The sequence below is a fragment of the Bufo bufo genome, chromosome 2 (assembly GCF_905171765.1).
Source record: "Bufo bufo chromosome 2, aBufBuf1.1, whole genome shotgun sequence".
Classification (NCBI taxonomy): Eukaryota; Metazoa; Chordata; class Amphibia; order Anura; family Bufonidae; genus Bufo; species Bufo bufo.
In genome coordinates, this window is record NC_053390.1 from 468,531,151 (window position 1) to 468,551,099 (window position 19,949).

The 19,949-nt window shown below is 45.8% G+C and overlaps 1 protein-coding gene across 1 annotated transcript in view; it reads left to right on the plus strand.

Moving 5' to 3' along the window:
- Positions 1–1,350: 1,350 nt before the first annotated feature.
- The window catches only part of ATCAY (ATCAY kinesin light chain interacting caytaxin), a 116,556-nt gene continuing 97,957 nt past the window's right edge, over positions 1,351–19,949 (plus strand). The window contains exons 1-2 of the mRNA XM_040420422.1: positions 1,351–1,659; positions 2,654–2,788. Coding sequence (XP_040276356.1) covers positions 2,706–2,788 — 83 coding nt within the window. The 5' untranslated portion in view covers positions 1,351–1,659; positions 2,654–2,705. The remainder of the gene's footprint in view (positions 1,660–2,653; positions 2,789–19,949) is intronic.

Genomic DNA, 19,949 nt, shown 5'->3' on the forward strand with positions numbered 1-19,949 from the left:
CGGTTTTTTATCACGCGCGTGCAAAACACATTGCACCCGCGCGATAAAAACTGAACATCGGAACGCAATCGCAGTCAAAACTGACTGCAATTGCGTTCCTACTCGCGCGGGTTTTCCGCAATGCACCGGAACGCATCCGGACACGCTCGTGTGAAAGAGGCCTAAGGCGACTTTCACGCTATCGTTTTTGTTGAATCCAGCAGGGTTCAGCAAAAATGCTTCAGTTACTGATAATACAACCGCCTGCATCTGTTATGAACTGATCCGTTTGGATTATCTGTAACATAGCCAAGATGGATCCGTCATGAACTCCATTGAAAGTCAATGGGGGACGGATCCGTTTTCTATTATGTCAGATTTTCCCCATTGACTTGCATTGTGGGTAATGACGGATCCGTCTTGCTCCGCATCCCAGGACGGAAAGCAAAAAAGGAGCATGCTGCGGTTTGTTCTCCAGTATGAGAACGGAACGGAATGCATTTTGGAGCATTCCGTTCTGTTCAGTCACGTTTTGTCCCCATTGACAATGAATGGGGACAAAACGGAAGCAATTTTTCCGGTATTGAGACCCTATGACGGATCTCAATACCGGAAAATATTAACGCTATTGTGAAGGTAATCCAACTTTCACTGACCGAACTCACGCGAGTTTAATGCCACTCATGTGCATGAGCCCTAAAACACAAGACAGCACTGCGTGTGAAACCTGCCTGTGTGCATGAGCCCTAAACGCACCACACTTATTAAGAGCCGTACATCTTTTAATAAAATAGGAGGAATACTCATGAACTACCCAGTCAAAATATGCCATTAATATATGTGGGACATTGGTGCCAATTTTGTTCTGTAAAGAAAGTCCTACATGTCTAGCAAAAATAGAAGGAATATTTTGAAAGACTAAGACATAGATGGCCCGATCTTCATGTGATGAAATACTGTACATGTAATGTAAGTGGTAAGAAACTCATATTATGACTATGTTGTATATGCCACTCTCAGTGTATACAACATCTAAAGTCATTCAATAAAATGAAACGCTGATTATGTTCTGATCTAAAAATCCTATATGCTTGTCACTCAAGATATAGAAGATTTGTACCATCCAGACAGCACTTATTCACTGCCCATCAGTACCTTCAGCAACGTAGGAGTTAATCCATCAGTATGCCACTAAAAGCTTGCCTTTGCTCTATCTGCCTGATAGGAGCTTTCTAGTTTACAAGGATGCTGGCCAGCATTATCCAATCAAGACCTGCCTTCCTGAAAAGGGAGGAGTGGTAGGCAGCTAATGGAGAATCAATCACCCTCCTCCTCCTCGTCTTCCTGTCTCCTCCATTGCACATTCACAATAGCTGGTGCATCAGCTGCTAAACCTGGACCAGCTGTGAGCTGATGACCCAGAGTCCTACACGTAAATTCTCTAGGCATGACCACTGCGCCGAGGACTAATTCACCTAACACATCCCAAAGATGAGGGATTGCAGCATCTTCAAGGGCCTTTCAGCACACAACAAAAGTGCTGTATTCTCTATGATGTAAATGAATCGTTTCAGTGATGTTCCCCTGGCAGATGAGGGCTAAGATGGAAGACGTTTCTACGTAACAATTTTCCATGATTATTTACTTTGCAATCAACTGAATCTTCCTCTGGGAAGACAGGTAGGTCTCTAATAATCACAATGCTATAGATGTACCTGCCCCTGTGATATCATTTTTCTGAGGCATGCTCCCCATCGTATGAGTAAACTATAAGGCCCAGTGTATTACATGGAGACAGTCCTACCAGGAGATTGATGGTGAGGATACTTATATTATGTTAAGTAAACCTGCCATGTGGAAAATTCAATACTGTATGCATTCAGTGATAAGTTTCTAATTAGACCACAGATATGTGTAATGTCTGACATGTTTAGATCATATTAGACAATATAAATAAAAAAAGACTCTTCCCTTGAATTGAGCAGTGGTGGTGTCAGTAGATGAGCACCGCTCAAGATAATACATAATGCAAATACAAGTCAGCCATGTGCATGGTGATGAGGGCCTTAGCAAGTTTAGTAGTATTGCAGGGCCTCCGAGTTTATTGAGACCTGAAGGAACCAAAAGTGCATCTTTAAACTTGACCTAATGAATGGACAGTACAGAGATCTCTCCAATGATCTATTTGTAGCCAAGACTGTAGCTGTAAAAAAGGGACATCCAGTATGTCTTCTACAAAGATTTCTACAGGCACATAGAAAGGGATTCTTTATGGTAAGAGCAGTGAAATTATGGAACTGTCTGCCAGAGGTGGTTGTGATGGTGAACTGGTGAACTCACTAAAAGAGTTTAATGGGGTCCTGGATATATAATTAAACATTTTCAGGTACTAGATTTTTGGACATGGGGTACTGATTTATTTGGTGCTAGACTTCTTTATTAAGGGAAATTTATCAAAGATGGTGCAATGGAAAACTGCTTTAGTTTAGCAACCACTCAGATTCCACCTTACATTTTTCAAAACTCATTTGGAAAATGAAAGGTGGAATCTGATTAGTTACTATGGGCAACTAAGCCAGTTTTCTTTACAACAGTTTTGATAAGTCTACCCCATTGGTTCTAATTTTACTTTTGACAAATTACATGAAAGCTGCCTTTGTTATCCTTTGTTTAGGGCTATAATCTGGTTTGATATTCCTGCAATACCTGCTGAACAGTACGAAGAGATGGGGACCACAGAGGCCACATTGCGTATGGAAAATGTTGATGTGGAAGTTAAAGAAAAATGGCAGGATGAGGACTTTCCAAAGTGAGTTCCTTAAGTGTAAGCGTTTATGTGATGTTGTATAACAGAGGAGAAATGTATTGTGGGTTAATCTAAACAGAATATAAACTATAAATAAAATAAAGCTTAGCACAAACATAATACTCTAGATACAAAATTATTAAAAGCATTATTATTTTTGGGTGGAATATCACTAAGAACCCCTGAAGACATTACTGAAGTCTTCAGAGACTCTGAAAGATCCCAGTGTATATTAAATGCCAATAGACCATATGAAGGAATCTCAAGACTTTGAGTCATACATTGGAAGTTCACTGCATCTTTTTATTGCTGGACCAAGATAGAACATCCATTTGGTGAACAAAGAGCACTCTTCCTAGGGATAGGTTAACATGCGACAGATTTGATGCAGAAATATCTGCAACTGTCCTGTTTATCTGAATGTGGCATGCATAAATCAATGCACATGCTGCAGAAACAATCCCATTCACATACAGTACAGACCAAAAGTTTGGACACACCTTCTCATTCAAAGAGTTTTCTTTATTTTCATGACTATGAAGGCATCAAAACTATGAATTAACACATGTGGAATTATATACATAACAAACAAGTGTGAAACAACTGAAAATATGTCATATTCTAGGTTCTTCAAAGTAGCCACCTTTTGCTTTGATTACTGCTTTGCACACTCTTGGCATTCTCTTGATGAGCTTCAAGAGGTAGTCCCCTGAAATGGTCTTACAACAGTCTTGAAGGAGTTCCCAGAGATGCTTAGCACTTGTTGGCCCTTTTGCCTTCACTCTGCGGTCCAGGTCACCCCAAACCATCTCGATTGGGTTCAGGTCCGGTGACTATGGAGGCCAGGTCATCTGGCGCAGCACCCCATCACTCTCCTTCATGGTCAAATAGCCCTTACTTTCAAAGTTTTCCCAATTTTTTGGCTGACTGACTGATCTTCATTTCTTAAAGTAATGATGGCCACTCGTTTTTCTTTACTTAGCTGCTTTTTTCTTGCCATAATACAAATTCTAACAGTCTATTCAGTAGGACTATCAGCTGTGTATCCACCTGACTTCTCCTCAACGCCACTGATGGTCCCAACCCCATTTATAAGGCAAGAAATCCCACTTATTAAACCTGACAGGGCACACCTGTGAAGTGAAAAACATTTCAGGGGACTACCTCTTGAAGCTCATCAAGAGAATGCCAAGAGTGTGCAAAGCAGTAATCAAAGCAAAAGGTGGCTACTTTGAAGAACCTAGAATATGACATATTTTCAGTTGTTTCACACTTGTTTGTTATGTATATAATTCCACGTGTTAATTCATAGTTTTGATGCCTTCAGTGTGAATCTACAGTTTTCATAGTCATGAAAATAAAGAAAAATCTTTGAATGAGAAGGTGTGTCCAAACTTTTGGTCTGTACTGTATATGGAATAGATTTTCAGTAGCAAATGTTTCTGCAACAAAGTCAACATTCTTGTCCATGGACTCATTGGATGTTAACCTTTTAACAGTCCCATTAAAATTGGAAAAACTCTCCCAAAAATGTCACCTTTTTATTGAAGATTTTTAATGTGTCTGCAGTAAATCTTGTTCGTGCACAACTCAGGGGACATTGCATTTTTAACTAGTGTTGAGCGAACTTGTGTTTGAAGTTCCGCATCTAAAGTTCGGGTTATCGAAGTATCACATTGTGGATTCCGCTACCATGGACCATAACGGAATTTAGAATCCATAACGGGATACTTCGATAACCCCAACCCGAACTGTAGACGCCAAACTTAAAACACAAGTTCGCTCAACACTATTTTTAATCTCTTAGTGACATAATTTTAGCCTTAAGGACCAATAATATTTCCCCCCTTTGTGTTCTAGCAGTCATAACTTTTTAATTTTTTCTTCTATATTTTTTTATTTTGTGGGATTAGTTGTAGGTTTTTTATGAACTATTTTAGGGTATAAGATAAATGAACTTTCAGAGAAGCTACACCAGCATTCTACTGGAGCCCAGCCTGTCAGATACCAGCTGAACAAAAATTTAATCAAATACTCAATTAGGCTGGCTCAGAGTATCTTTGCATCCATATAAATTTATTAAACAGATAAAAGAATGAATTTAAAAACACTTTGATGCATAACCACGTTCCATATTAACATGCAAAAATGCAGAGCTCACGCATATATCAAATAAAACTGGAGTACTCCTATTAAAATGACCACTTTGCTCTTAAAAAATTGTCTTATATGACAATAATTTCTCTAGTATATGTAACATTCAGCCAGTTGGTTGAATCAGGCTGACTCTATTAATGTCATGTAACTTAAAAGTAACGTTACCAGATGTTGGAACCTTCCTGGTTCGGAGGTTTGTGTCTTTGTTCGATTGCTGATGTTTTCAGATGTTCAAAGTTGCACGCACAAACCGCTTCTTTCCTGCCTCGATTCCCGATGAACCACCTGCGAGTCACCGTGGAGTCCACGTGACCACCCGAGGGAGCGGATACAGCAATCCGGATTGGTTCGGCACACTGCAGGCCGCAGTGATGTAAGACGTAGCCGATATAGCAGAGTTCTGTTAGTATAACAAACTTCAGTAGATGTAGCAGAGTTGAATCGGTATAATAGATACACTGGTCCGTCTCAATGTCATTTGGCCGTGCTCTGGACTCAATGCATACAGGCCCGAAACAGAGAGTGTCAGTGTGAATTCTCAGTAACAGCCAACAGGAAAACGTTCAGAGAGCTGGGTCGCATACAGAAAAGCACCCAGGAATTTTGTCTGGGGGGGAGGGGTCCGAAAGGCAAAAAATGTGGCACATGTAGCATGCTGTACCAATTCTTTTGCCAGCCCCTTTTTCAAAGCCCCCTTCATATTTAAAATGCGGCGCGCATAGTGTGCCACGCTGATTCTTTTGCCTGGCCATTTCTAAAAGCCCTGTAGGAGTGAAAAAACGGGGCGCGCGCAGCGTGCCGCGCACATTTTCAGCCCTGCCCATTATTAAAAGTCCATCCTACATATAATAGGCCACTCCCAACAAACACTGTAAAGCTGAAATTCTATTGCTAAAGCCTGTCTCTACACATCATATGGGGAGGGGAGGGCGTGTTCTGGCTGCACTGCCTGCTTCACATTATACAATAAACAGCAGGCTACAGCCAAGAAGCTCCTCCGCTCTCCTCCCTCCCAAAATCCTGCTCAAGGCCTGTGGTTCCCACCATCTGCCACCCTTCCGTGGCCTGCTGCCCACCTTAGCCGTCCTCACACAGCTCTGAATCCTCCTTCTGCAAATGGCAGGGGGAGGATCCGGAGCATCTCCTCTCCTACATAGCGCCCCATATCTCTTACATCCAGTGTTGTAGACGTTCTCTTTCCTCATCTTCTCCATTCAGACCAGACCGCCTTAATGATTTTTCAGCCATCTCCTGTCACTGCAGAGATTGACAAACAGACATTAGTTTCCCACATTTCCATCATCTTGACATCTTCTGAACACCCTTTCCTGACACCCCCAATACTATACTAAAGAAAAAGTTCCCCTGGAAATACTACTACCACACAGTTAGTGCCCCCTTCAACAATTATTGGCACACAGTGCTCTAAAAAACAACTGCGCCCAGACACTAATAGTATAAAGATAATGTCCCCCAAAAATAATTGTGCTAAGCTGATACTGTGCCAGGGTGCCCCCCAAAGTAACAGTCCTCCCCAAAATCCCACCAATAGAAATAATTCTCTGCCAGAGTACACTTAGTAGTAATAATGCCCCTATAGTGCCCATACTAGTTATCATGTTCCTCATGGGCCCCAGTAGTATTAAAGCTCCCCATAATACCCCCTAGTAGTAATAATTCTCCTTATAATATGGCAGTACATGAAATACCCCTGCTTAGTGTCCGCAATTGATCTAATGTCCCCATAATGTATGCCAGTATAAAATACCCCTATATAGTGCCCCAGTAAATGCCCTCATAGTGCTCCACTCTCCCATAGTGCCCTTAAATAATGCCCCATAGTGCCGCTCTCCCCTATAGTGCCTCCCATAATGTGCCAGTAAAAAATGCCCCCTAGTGCCATCAGATGCCATAGTGCCCCCCATCATGTGCGAATAAAAAAGGCCCCTTTAGAGCCCCCAGATGCCCCCATAGTGCTCCTCTCCCCCATGGTGCCCCCCACAATGTGCCAGTAAGAAATGCCCCCATAGTGCCCCCCCCCAAAATGGGCAAGAAATAAATACCCCCAAAGTGCCACCCCCAAAAATATGGGCCTGTAAGAAATGCCAGATGCCCCCATAGTGCCAGCTCCCCCCCCCCAAAAAAAATTAAATAAAATACTTACGCTCATCAGCAGTGATGCGGCCTGTGTCCCCCGCTGTGTGCTGCCAGGCTCATGCGGCGCGATTATAATGACATCATCCCGCCGCCTGAGCGCGATGATAATGACGTCATCGCGCTGCCTGAGCATTAGTGCCTGCGGCCTATCAGAAGAACAGGGAAGGGAGACGGCTCGCCCTCCCGTGCCCCGCTGCAGCACAGCCATCTGTATCGCTGTCCTGAGGACGGCGATACAGATGACTATGGAGATGAGCGCTTATCTCCTACTGCCCCCCACGGCCCCGGCAACTAGAACCAGGGCTGCGCCGCTTGTGGTGATAGGCGGTGCGGCCCTGAGGGATAAAAATAAATAAAAATATTTTCTGGTTGTTCTGGGAACTGTCGGTGCGCCACTGGTCGCATACACACTAGACGCATTTCGGAGCAATGTAAATTGTGTAATGGTTAAATAAGGACCTATTGGTTATGCTATTTATACTCTCTTGTTCTAGATGTTACAGGGAGGGGGGAGAAGGTGCAGGAAGGTGCTCATCCCCTGTAACATCTAGAACAAACTACTGAATTTTCTATGTTTTTTTTATATTGATATACATTTTTTATTGATTATATTTTAGTCTCCATAATGTGTCTACATTTTTTATCTTTTTTTGTATATATTAATTCATAAGCATGAGTATAAATGACAGCTATGAATGGCAATGGCAACCAGTTTGAAATGTTTCATGTTTTACAGCATACTCAAAGAGAGTATACCGTATTTTTTGCCCTATAGGACGCACCGACCCATAAGACGCACCTAGGTTTTTGACGAGGAAAATAAGAAAAAATATATTTTGAACCAAAAGGTGTGCTTTTGGTGGGTTTTGAACTAATGGTGGTCTGTGGATGACACTTTTATGGGGGATCTGTAGATGACATACTGTTATGGGGTCTGTGGATGACACACTGTTATGGAGGCTCTGTGGATGACGCACTGTTATGTGGGGTCTGTGGATGACGCACTGTTATAGGGGCATCTGTGGATGGCACTGTTATGGGGGCATCTGTGGATGGCACTGTTATGGGGGCATCTTTGGATGGCATGACACTGCTATGGGGGGGGATTTGTGGATGACACATAGCATCTTATGCTATGTGTCATCCACAGATCCCCCCCTTAACAGTGTCCCTGTATAGTGAATGACCCCCAATACAGGGGGTGGGGGTCGGCATCTTGTTTTGTAAAGCAGCGGGGCCCGGTGCAATAACTGTATTCTACTACACCGTGCACCGCTCACTGTAGTAATCATATAGGCAATGTTAAATCATCTCCAATCCAGGCTGTAGTACGGTACTTACTACTAACTTCCATAGTAGGCAGGAGGCCGGGCGAGCGGGCGGGAGGCGGCAGCGTAACTCACTTCTAGAGTTGAGCGGACACCTGGATGTTCAGGTTCGGCAGGTTCGGCCGAACTTGAAAAAAAAGTTAATGGGGACCCGAACTTTTGGCCACTAAAATGGCTCTAAAATAGCCCTGGAAAGAGCTAGAGGGCTGCAAAAGGCAGCAAAATGTGCTTAAGAGCATGGCAAATGCTCTGCAAACAAATGTGGATAGGGAAATGTATTAAAAAAACATAAAAGACCTTAAAAAAATAAAAATTAGGAATGATGTAGGAGGAAGAGGTTGAGGAGGCGGTGAATGGGTGGATGTGGTTGTGTAGGCTCACGTGGCGGTCTAGGTGGAAGCGGTGGCGAAGGAGGAATAGGTAGCCAACACAGATGTGTGTTATTTTGCATTTTTACATAGGGGTATCCCCCAAAATATTGGGACATATAAAATAAAAAAAAAGGAATAAGTGCACTTGAGTACAAGAATAGATGGTTGAGGCTGTTAGAACTGTCTATTCTGCACAAGGTACAGACAAGTCTTGTGGGATCCAGGCCTGGTTCATTTTAATGAACGTGAGCTTGTCCAGGTTGGCTGTGGACAGGCGGCTGCGTCTGTCTGTAATGACGCCTCCTGCCGTGCTAAATACACGTTCAGAGAGTACACTGGCTGTAGGGTAGGCCAGCACCTCCAAGGCATACAGGGCAAGCTCTGGCCATGTGGACAATTTGGACACCCAGAAGTTGAATGGGGCAGAACCATCAGTCAGTACGTGTAGGCGTGTGCACAGGTACTGTTCCACCATGTTGTTCAAATGCTGCCTCCTGCTAACACGCTCCATATCAGCAGTTGTGGCGAGGTGACAAAGCTTTTCCACACGTCGGCCATGCTAACCCTGCCTTCTGAGGTGCTGGCGCTGACACAGCTGCGTGGGCGACCTCTTCCTCCTCCCCTGCCTTCGCCTTGTGCTTCCACTTGTCCCCCGACATCAGTCGGGAATGCTCTAAGGAGCGTGTCTACCAGCGTGCGCCAGTAGTCGCGCATCTTCCGATCACGCTCCAGTGAGGGAATTAAGGACGGCACATTGTCTTTGTAACAGGGATCCAGCAGGGTGGCCACCCAGTAGTCAGCAGACGTTACAATGTGGGCAACTCTGCTGTCGTTGCGCAGGCACTGCAGCATGTAGTCGCTCATGTGTGCCAGGCTGCCCAGAGGTAAGGACAAGCTGTCCTCTGTGGGAGGCGTATCGTCTGCATCCTCTGTATCCCCCCAGCCACGCACCAGTGATGGGCCCGAGCTGCGTTGGGTGCCACCCCGCTGTGAACATGCTTCATCCCCATCCTCCTCATCCTCCAGTAGTGGGCCCTGGCTGGTCTAATTTGTACCTGGCCTCTGCTGTTGCAAAAAACCTCCCTCTGAGCCACTTCTAAAAGACTGGCCTGAAAGTGTTAGAGATGACCCCTCTTCCTCCTCTTCCATCATCATCCTAAGTGTTTTCTCAATGAGACATAGAAGTGGCATTGTAACGCTGATAACTGCGTCATCGCCACTGGCCATGTTGGTGGAGTACTCGAAACAGCGCAACAGGGCACACAGGTCTCGCATGGAGGCCCAGTCATTGGTGGTGAAGTGGTGCTGTTCCGCAGTGCGACTCACCCGTGCGTGCTGCAGCTGAAACTCCACTATGGCCTGCTGCTGCTCGCACAGTCTCTCCAGCATGTGCAAGGTGGAGTTCCACCTGGTGGGCACGTCGCATATGAGGCGGTGAGCGGGAAGGCCGAAGTTACGCTGTAGAGCAGACAGCCGAGCGGCGGCAGGATGAGAACGCCGGAAGCGCGCACAGACGGCCTGCACTTTACGCAGCAGCTCTGATTATGTCGGGGTAGTTGTGAATTAATTTCTGCACCGCCAAATTCAGCACATGCGCCAGGCAAGGGATGTGCGTCAAACCGGCTAGTCCCAGAGCTGCAACGAGATTTCGCCCATTATCGCACACCACCAGGCCGGGCTTGAGGCTCACTGGCAGCAACCACTCGTCGGTCTGTTGTTCTATACCCCGCCACAACTCCTGCGCGGTGTGGGGCCTGTCCAAACACATCAGTTTCAGAACGGCCTGCTGACGTTTACCCCTGGCTGTGCTGAAGTTGGTGGTGAAGGTCTGTCGCTGACCGGATGAGGAGGTGGTAGAAGAGGAGGAGGAAGCCAAGTAGGAAGAGGAGGCAAAGAATGTTGCCCTGCAATCCTTGGCGGCGGAAGGGCGTGCGCCAAACAGCTCTCCGCCTGGGGCCCAGCCGCCACTACATTTACCCAGTGTGCAGTTAGGGAGATATAGCGTCCCTGGCCGTGCTTACTGGTCCACGTATATGTGGTTAGGTGGACCTTGCCACAGATGGCGTTGCCAGTGCACACTTGATTTTATCCGATACTTGGTTGTGCAGGGAGGGCACGGCTCTCCTGGAGAAGTAGTGGCGGCTGGGAACTACGTACTGTGGGACAGCAAGCGACATGAGCTGTTTGAAGCTGTCCGTCTCCCCCAGCCTAAATGACAGCATTTCAAAGGCCAGTAGGGTGGCTAGGTGGGAATTTACGCTTTCTCTCCAAGGTTTGTGAGATGGAGAGCTGAACGCTTCCGTGTGACATGGTGGAGATGCTTGGTGACGGAGGTGGTGGTGTTGGTGGCACATCCTCTGTTTGCTGGGTGGCAGGTGCCAACGTTCCTCTCCTCCAGAGGTGGAGGAAGAGGCAGAGGCAGCAGCAGAAGAGGGAGCAGGAGGGGCCCTTTCTTGGTTTTAAAGGTGCTTACTTCACTGCAGCCCGTGTCTCGCATGTAGATGCCTGGTCATGCAGGTTGTGCTAAGGTTCAGAACGTTAATGCCTCGCTTCAGGCTCTGTTGGCACAGCGTGCAAACCACTCGCGTCTTCTCAGCACATTGTGTGAAGAAGTGCCATGCCAGGGAACTCCTTGAAGCTGCCTTTGGTGTGCTCGGTCCCTGGCGACGGTGGCCTGGCCAGGGCCGGATTAACGTAGGGGCGGATGGAGCTGCAGCTCCAGGCCCCTGCATGAAAACAGGCCCAGCAGCCCGCATAGGCCAACCGGAGCTAGGCCCCGTGGCCAGACGTCCGGTTTTAGGCCGGACCGTCCGGTTTTTAGACTCCTGGTCCTCCGTCCGGCCGCAGGCCAGGACAGACGGCCAGAAGTCCTCCTTTTCTGAGGTTATTGGCAGAATGGCAAACGGCAGGTACTGGCACTTTAAGTAACCCTACAAAAAAAAAAAATCGGCCTGCACTCACATTTCAATTTGTCACATCCCACAGACAGTGCGCACTGCGCACTGACATCACACACTGCCTGCTTCGCGCCACTAAGTCACTCTCACGCAGCAGAAGCACACAACAGGTTAGAGCAGCTTGTCGGAACTCCAGTCTCTGTCCACCTCCTCTCATGTTGTCTAGACAGTAGTCTTGTGTTGAGCCGCCTGCCGCCCGGAGATGAATTTTATTATAGTCCTGTGAGTAACTCCTTCCTGTCCTTCTCCTGCAGTCAAACAGCTCCTCAGGTTGGAGCTTCTTCACTTGTGTACTGCGGTGGTGACTCTCAAATTCTCAATCAGCACCTGGTTGGTTGCTCACCTGGTTGCTATGCAATAATGCATCGTTTGATTCGTTTAGACCCTCAGCATCTTCCTCAGACAAGTAGCTGCTGCGTTAACACCTGGTTGCTATGCAATAATGCATCGTTTGATTTGTTTAGACCCTCAGCATCTTCCTCAGACAAGTAGCTGCGTTTAACACAGGTAATTGTCTCAGGAAGATGCTGAGGGTCTAAACGATGCATTATTGCGTAGCAACCAGGTGTTAACGCAGCAGCTACTTGTCTGAGGAAGATGCTGAGGGTCTAAACGATGCATTATTGCATAGCAACCAGGTGCTGATTGAGAGTCTATCTAAGGCTGCATGCACGTGACAGTGACTAATGGCCGTGTGTAACGCCCGTCACACAGCCATTTTTAGCACCAATGAAAGTGTATGGGGCTATTCACATGGCCACTCTTTTTAACGGCCAGTGAATAGCGTCCGTCCAAAAATAGGACATGTCCTATTTTTGTCTGTTTCCACGGCCATGCGGACCCTATTGAAATCAATGGGACCGTTTTTTTTACGATAGACAGGAGTGCACCCGTCTAACAGCCGTTAAAAACGGGTACACTTTAATTAGGAGTTTAAAAAATTGTCCCCCATTGTTTAAATAATGCCCCCATAGTGTCCCGCAGCAAAAAAATATATAAAACTCACCTCATCCACTTGCTTGCGGTGCAGCAGTCTCTTTCTTCATTGAGCAGGACCTGCGATGTGCATGGTGACGTAACCACATGGGAGCGCGCAGTGACATCATTGCGCACATTTGCAGATCCTGTTCAGTGAAGATAGAAGAGACTGCTGCAGCGAGAGCAAGTGGATGATGTGATTTTTTTTTTTTGTAAAATCAACAAAACAAAAACAGGGGTGGGCCATTATGGGGGCATTATTTAAGATGGGGCATTAAAAAATAATTACTACACTATGAGGGACATAATTTAAGATGGGGACCTACATTGGGGGCATTATTAAAGAAGATGTATAACTTATACCAGCTGTACATATATAATTATATACAGGAGATGCCCAGGTTATACCAGCTGTACATATATAATTATATACAGGAGATACCCAGGTTATACCAGCATGCTCCATATCACTATATACAAGAAGATGTATAACTTATACCAGCTGTATAATGTAGTATCTTGCATGGTGTAATATTGAACTATTGTGTGCCACTGTCCCCGATACGATGTCCTCCTTTTCAGGGTTTGATGTCCTCCTTTTTGGGGTTCCGCAAGTGGCCACCCTCGCCCGCATAGGCCGCCTAGCTGAGGTTGCCTGGCGGCCGCCCCGCAGCCCTTTAGTAGGACCGAACCGTGCCGACTGTCAGATGATGACAGGGCCGGCGCGCAAGGAGAAATCTCCCAGGCCGGCCCTTTACAGAACTCACCAGGACAGTGACAGCTGACAGATCAGGTCAGGTGACAGGTCAGCTGTGCACGCCGTGCTGCGTCGTCACGTCAGACTGCTCCCCTGGTGCCTAGGCCATGCCGTAAAGTGAAAGACCGTGACGGCTGCTGCGCGCTGGAAGTTCAAAATTCTTCCTGCGTGGAGTCAGGGGTGCTGCCAGCGGTGAGTCGCGTTCAGCAGCCTTCAGTGTACTGCCCAGAAAACAACTCATAGGCGGTAAGTAAATCAGCATTGGCTCACCTCACCTATTATACACTGCGTGCAGAATTATTAGGCAAATGAGTATTTTGACCACATCATCCTCTTTATGCATGTTGTCTTACTCCAAGCTGTTTTAGGCTCGAAAGCCTACTACCAATTAAGCATATTAGGTGATGTGCATCTCTGTAATGAGAAGGGGTGTGGTCTAATGACATCAACACCCTATATTAGGTGTGCATAATTATTAGGCAACTTCCTTTCCTTTGGCAAAATGGGTCAAAATAAGGACTTGACAGTCTCAGAAAAGTCAAAAATAGTGAGATATCTTGCAGAGGGATGCAGCACTCTTAAAATTGCAAAGCTTCTGAAGCGTGATCATCGAACAATCAAGCGTTTCATTCAAAATAGTCAACAGGGTCGCAAGAAGCGTGTGGAAAAACCAAGGCGCAAAATAACTGCCCATGAACTGAGAAAAGTCAAGCGTGCAGCTGCCAAGATGCCACTTGCCACCAGTTTGACCATATTTCAGAGCTGCAACATCACTGGAGTGCCCAAAAGCACAAGGTGTGCAATACTCAGAGACATGGCCAAGGTAAGAAAGGCTGAAAGACGACCACCACTGAACAAGACACACAAGCTGAAACGTCAAGACTGGGCCAAGAAATATCTCAAGACTGATTTTTCTAAGGTTTTATGGACTGATGAAATGAGAGTGAGTCTTGATGGGCCAGATGGATGGGCCCGTGGCTGGATTGGTAAAGGGCAGAGAGCTCCAGTCCGACTCAGACGCCAGCAAGGTGGAGGTGGAGTACTGGTTTGGGCTGGTATCATCAAAGATGAGCTTGTGGGGCCTTTTCGGGTTGAGGATGGAGTCAAGCTCAACTCCCAGTCCTACTGCCAGTTTCTGGAAGACACCTTCTTCAAGCAGTGGTACAGGAAGAAGTCTGCATCCTTCAAGAAAAACATGATTTTCATGCAGGACAATGCTCCATCACACGCGTCCAAGTACTCCACAGCGTGGCTGGCAAGAAAGGGTATAAAAGAAGAAAATCTAATGACATGGCCTCCTTGTTCACCTGATCTGAACCCCATTGAGAACCTGTGGTCCATCATCAAATGTGAGATTTACAAGGAGGGAAAACAGTACACCTCTCTGAACAGTGTCTGGGAGGCTGTGGTTGCTGCTGCACGCAATGTTGATGGTGAACAGATCAAAACACTGACAGAATCCATGGATGGCAGGCTTTTGAGTGTCCTTGCAAAGAAAGGTGGCTATATTGGTCACTGATTTGTTTTTGTTTTGTTTTTGAATGTCAGAAATGTATATTTGTGAATGTTGAGATGTTATATTGGTTTCACTGGTAAAAATAAATAATTGAAATGGGTATATATTTGTTTTTTGTTAAGTTGCCTAATAATTATGCACAGTAATAGTCACCTGCACACACAGATATCCCCCTAAAATAGCTAAAACTAAAAACAAACTAAAAACTACTTCCAAAAATATTCAGCTTTGATATTAATGAGTTTTTTGGGTTCATTGAGAACATGGTTGTTGTTCAATAATAAAATTAATCCTCAAAAATACAACTTGCCTAATAATTCTGCACTCCCTGTACTGTATACTGTATAATTTATACATGTCATTCAGGAGCATGGAAAAGCTGGGTGATGATTTTTTTCACCTAGCTTTTCCATGCTCCTGAATTGCATATCTGCTTATAGGCATATATATCTTTATAATAGCTGAGCCTGATCTATTATAAGCAGATATGCCATTCAGGAGCATGGAAAAGCTAAGTGAGAAATAGTCACCTAGCTCTTCAATGCTCCTGAGTGGTATATCTGCTTATAATAGATCAGGTATTATAAACAGATATGCCTATAGGCAGATTTGCCATTCAGGAGCATGGAAAGGCTAGGTGACTGTTTCTCACCTAGCTTTTCCATGCTCCTGAATGGCAGATCTGCATATAATAGCTTGGCTATTATAAACATGTATGCTTATAAGCAGATATGCCATTCAGGAGCATGGAAAAGCTAGGTGACTGTTTCTTGCCTACCTATCTTTTCCAAGCTCCTCAATGGCATATCTGCTTATAATAGATTAGCTTTTATAAACACATATGCCATTCAGGAGCATGGAAAAGCTAGACGTGAATAGGGGGGTGGCTATACATAATACAGGGGGGTGGCTATACATAATACAGCCATCTATATAGATGGCTGTATATTTAAACTGTGGCCAGAGATGTACACTTAGGCGAAGTTCACACAGCAGATTTTTCACACGCAAACCGGTGCGTAAATCTGCTTCAAAATTACGCATGAACTTTAGTCCAATAGACTTGAATGGAATTACGCAGACCCGTTCACACTTCAAACTTTATGCATGCGTATTTTCACATGTGTAATTTTGCGTAAATTCACACTTTATTTGTGCTATAAAAAGTTGCTCTGCGTTGCGTTTTCATTTTCTATAAAAAGGCCCATTAAAATCTTCTGCACCAGGCCCATGATGCTCTTAATCCGGCCCTGGGCCTGGCCAGTAGCAGGCGAACTGTTTTGGCGACGGCTGCTCTGCTTTTGCACCCTGCTCCCTCTTTTGCTACGCTGTTGGCTCGGTCTCACCACTGCCTCTTCCTCTGAACTCTGAAAGTCAATGGCACGACCTTCATTCCATGTGGGGTCTAGGACCTCGTCGTCCCCTGCATCGTCTTCCACCCAGTCTTCCTCCCTGACCTCCTTTTCGGTCTGCACACTGCAGAAAGATGCAGCAGTTGGCACCTGTGTTTCGTCATCATCAGAGACGTGCTGAGGTGGTATTCCCATGTCCTCATCAGGAAACATAAGTGGTTGTGCGTCAGTGCATTCTATGTCTTCCACCCCTGGGGAAGGACTAGGTGAATGCCCTTGGGAAACCCTGCCAGCAGAGTCTTCAAACAGCATAAGAGACTGCTGCATGACTTGAGGCTCAGACAGGTCCCCCCGATATGCACGGGGGTGATGTGACAGACTGATGGGCATGGGTTTCAGGCGCCACCTGTGCCCTTTCTGCAGAAGACTGGGTGGGAGATAATGTGAACGTGCTGGATCCACTGTCGGCCACCCAATTGACTAACGCCTGTACTTGCTCAGGCCTTACCATCCTTAGAACGGCATTAGGCCCGACCAAATATCGCTGTAGATTCTGGCGGCTACTGGGACCTGAGGTAGTAGGTTCAGTAGAACGTGTAGCTGTGGCAGAACGGCCACGTCCTCTCCCTGCACCAGAGCCTCCACCAACACCACCACCACGACCATGACCGCGTCCCTTATTAGATGTTTGCCTCATAGTTAGCGTTCACCAAGCAAAGTAAAAAGTGGTTAAGTCTGTTAAAAATAATTAACCGCCAATAAAAACCCTGATGTAGGGTATTGCACAATTATTTTTTTAACTCTATATGACAGCGGTATTTGTGGCCTAAATTTCACAGTAACTTATGCACCTCTAATCACAGATGTGCAGTATATCAGAGTTTTTTTTTTCCTCCAGTAAGCAAAAGCCGTATTTGTGGCCTAAATTTCACAGTAACTTATGCACCTCTAATCCCAGATGTGCAGTATATCAGAGTTTTTTTTTAACCCCAGTAAGCAAAAGCTGTATTTGTGGCCTAAATTTCACAGTAATTTATGCACCTCTAATCCCAGATGTGCAGTATATCAGAGGGTTTTTTAACCCCAGTAAGCAAAAGCCGTATTTGTGTCCTAAAATGAACAGTCCCTTATGCATCTATAATCCTAGATGTGCACTATATGAAACAGAGGGGTTTGTTTCACCCAGTATGCCAAAGCCGTATTTCTGGACTAAATGTGACACTCCCTTATGCACCTATAATCCTAGATGTGCACTATATGAAACAGATGTTTTTTTTTCACCCCAGTATTTTTCCTTCAGTTGACTAACTGAAGGAAAAAAAGTTCGTTTTCAGTAGTAGTTGGCTCAGGGCAGGCTTAAAACAATTGTGCACTGCACCCACAAAACACATTTGCTGTAGATCGCTGAGTAAAGAAGCAGTTCTTCATAAGATTTCTCCCTGATTCCTCCCTCACAGCAGCTGCATCCTCTCCCTACACTAATCCGAGCAGAGTGACGGGCGGCGCTACGTGACTCCAGCTTAAATAGAGGCTGGGTCACATGCTGCAGTTGGCCAATCACAGCCATGCCAATAGTAGGCATGGCTGTGATGGCCTTTTGGGGCAAGTAGTATGACGCTTGTTGATTGGCTGCTTTGCAGCCTTTCAAAAAGCACCATTAAAATCGCTGAACACCGAACCCGAACCCGAACTTTTACGTAAATGTTCAGGTTCGGGTCCGGGTGCCGAAAAACCTAAAGTTCGGTACGAGCCCGAACTTTACAGTTCGGGTTCGCTCAACTCTACTCAATACGTCACGCACCTGCGCCGCCTGCTTCATTCATAAAGTGGGCGGAGCAGGCGCGTGACGTAGTGAGTTAAGCTGCCGCCTCTCACCTGCTCGTCTGGCCTCCTGGCTGCTATGGAAGTTAGTAGTAAGTACCGTACTACAGACTGGATTGGAGATGAATTAACATTGCCTATATGATTACTACAGTGAGCGGGGTCCGGTGTAGTAGAATACAGTTACTGCAGTGTGCCCCGCTGCCATTACAAAACAAGATGCCGGCACCCAGTTCCTCCTCCCTCCCGCTGATACACACGCCGGCCACGTTGTGCAGCAGCGCGGCAGCGATGTATCAGTGTAAAATTGCAGCATTCGCCCCATAAGACGCAGTGCTATTCCCCCTCCCCCCCAAAGGGATTATCCAATACTGATAAAAGTGCTCCCCATTTGCCAGGCCTCCCACGCTGAATAAACTTACCCAGCCCCTGCTCCCTGCGCTGCTCCTGGTCCCTGCACCACTGCTGCTGCTTCTCCCCGTTCAGGGATGAAAACATTCAGTGTCAGGGGTGAGAAGAAATGGCAGGTGGGGACGAGCCACCCTAGTATCAACCACGATGCTAGGGAGGCTCGTCCTTGTCACCGCCTGCCATTGGCTGCCCCGTGCATGTTTTCATCCGTGCACGGCGAGAAGCAGCAGCAGCGGTGCAGGGACCAGGAGCAGCGCAGGGAGCGGGGACCTGGGTAAGTATATTCAGTGTGAGGGGCCCAAGCATATGGGGGGGTTAGGATTGGATAACCCCTTTAAGCACTTTTCCCACGGCTCAAGCTGAGCTCGGGCAGAACAATTAGGTGGTTAAACAATGCTGTTCCAGTTGCTGTGGTGCCCAAGATCTGTTCTCATGGTCTGAATTACTGTACGGTGCCTCTTTCAATACTTTATAAAAATCTAAGTCATGGTGATGATTCTGTGTAAATGTTTGGCTAGCCAGAATGTATGGGCACTATACTGTATGTTGTATGCATCAAGAGAATTTTCCAGCATATAAACCCAAATGTGGTGTGAACCTAATGCTCCAGAATGGACTTCGTTTGCCCTCTTTTGGGCAGCTGACAACATGCAGTTCTTGATGCAACTTGGTAATGATAGTGCTAATTTACCATCATTTTGCAGTGTTTCTATTTTGGAAACATATGGCTATGGTTAGAACAGGGTGACTTGACATTTGCTGCCGCTTATCTCGGGAAACAATGTAGTCGGACTGATTGAGTTTCAGCCTGTCCCATCTCTGTATCTCCTAATGGCTTCACTAGTGAGGACACTCCCTCTATTAGTCAGAGTGGAGAGCCACTGCAACAAGAAGCTCTCACTCCGGAACAGCTTTACTCAAAAAAGCCAGTGATTTCAATAACTGCCAAAACAGGATCCCCATTATAAACTAATGGCTTGGGGATCTTATAGAAGCAGAGGGGTTGTCCACACTAGACCATTCCTTTGATATGGTGGTGGTGTTTGTGGAAAGAGGAGGCTCTGTGTAAGTTCAAGCATCCCTTAGGAAGGGACATAGGTGCCACCTACCAGTGGGCATCATAGAAGTAGTAGTTGGTTCCTTTATGAGATGCATGTCCTGTAAACAATTCATCCCGGATTTTTTTTTTTTTTATATATATAAACTATTTCCTACTAAAGCAGGAAGGAAGAAGTAAATATATAACGCTCATGTACTATGCTGGCCAATAAAATAAGTAGTTTATCTACATATTTTAAAATGCACAATTCAAAGTTCAGTTTCATGGTCTTTTTGATCAGGTCCTGCTAGCTGCAGCTG